At 39.3% G+C, this 1,406-nt stretch overlaps 1 protein-coding gene across 1 annotated transcript; it reads left to right on the top strand.

Moving 5' to 3' along the window:
* The first annotated feature begins 358 nt into the window (after positions 1-358).
* Positions 359-1,198, top strand: LOC125353639 (vomeronasal type-1 receptor 4-like). Its single transcript, XM_048349310.1, has one exon. The coding sequence runs from the start codon at positions 359-361 to the stop codon at positions 1,196-1,198; it is 840 nt and encodes a 279-aa protein (XP_048205267.1).
* The last annotated feature ends 208 nt before the right edge of the window (positions 1,199-1,406 follow it).

Raw genomic sequence — 1,406 nt, forward strand, 5'->3', positions numbered from 1 at the left:
GCTAACATGAAGGAAGAATTTTAAATTTTACAAATTGGATATCAAGATAACATTTGAAACTGCAGAAAGTACAATAAGTGCCACAGGAAAAGAAATAAGTTCTATGTATTCTGCACATGTGTGTGCACCAAAAGTATATCGTAACTGTTATAATGTGAAATATTTTGAAGATATGTACATGATTATTACTGAGGCATTCTTTTAAATGTCCATTGGATTCAAGTTTTCTGCCTATGAAGTAATAGATGGTTTTTTGTTTTTGTTTTTGTTTTGTTTTGTTTTTTAGTAATAGATCGTATTGAAACTCCTCAAGGCGCTGCTTTTCCTTCTTCTAACCGGATTTGGGATTATAGGAAATATGTCTGTTTTTGTGAATTATACGTGCAGTTCACGGGGAGGAACTAAGAAGACAAATACACAATTGATTCTCATCCATGTGGTTCTCACAAATAGCATGTTACTTCTTACCAAAGGATTGCCACAGACAATAGCAGCTTTTGGGTTGAATTATCTTCTAAGTGCTATGGGCTACAGAATTACCCTTTACCTGGCGAGGGTGTCACTGGGCCTTTCCATCTGCACCAGCAGCCTCCTCACAGTGGTCCAGGCCAGCACCATCAGCCCCAGAGCTTCCTTGTGGAGGAGGCTCAAGCCAAGGTCTGTGTGGCGCGTCCTACTCTTGTTGCTTTTCTTTTGGATTCTCAATTGCTTCATTAGCATGAGCTTGCTAAATGTTATCAGAATAACTGACATGAATTCATCTCACTTTAGTAGTGACCTCTATTGTTCTACTCAACCAGGAAATCTCAAAATAAACAATATTTTTGTCACTTTCATGGCCGTGAGAGATGCCGTGTCTCCAGGAGTCATGGCTGTGGCCAGTGGCTACATGGTATTTCTTCTCCACAAGCACCACCAGCGTGTTCTATATCTTCGAAACTCCAAGCTTCACTACAAAACTCCCCCTGAGATGAAAGCTGCTCAAAGTGTTCTTCTGATGCTTTCTTTTCTTTTCTTTTATTTGACAGAATGCTTGCTGTCTTTATATTTAATTGCTGCCTCAGAGCCTATTTCCATACTAGTACATGTTCAAGAATTACCAACCCTGGGTTATCCATTTCTCAGTCTGTTTGTACTGATTCATAGAGATGAACATCTGCCTGAATGTTGGCAGGCTCAGTGGGCAAAAAGGCATTGAAAATATCAGTGTTTCCTATCTCTGTAATCTTATCTGAGTATATTGGAAACCGTCTATACTGGTATTGGAACTAGGAAATTGAATGGGAATACCAAAATCGAGAGACACAGGGTAAAAAAAAGATAAACAACTACAAAAGCAATACTTGCAAAACTGTTTGGTGTAAGTGAACTGAACACATCATGGGGGGAAAGGGATAGGGGGAGGA

The sequence above is a fragment of the Perognathus longimembris genome, chromosome 6, assembly GCF_023159225.1.
Source record: "Perognathus longimembris pacificus isolate PPM17 chromosome 6, ASM2315922v1, whole genome shotgun sequence".
In the NCBI taxonomy this organism is placed as follows: domain Eukaryota; kingdom Metazoa; phylum Chordata; class Mammalia; order Rodentia; family Heteromyidae; genus Perognathus; species Perognathus longimembris.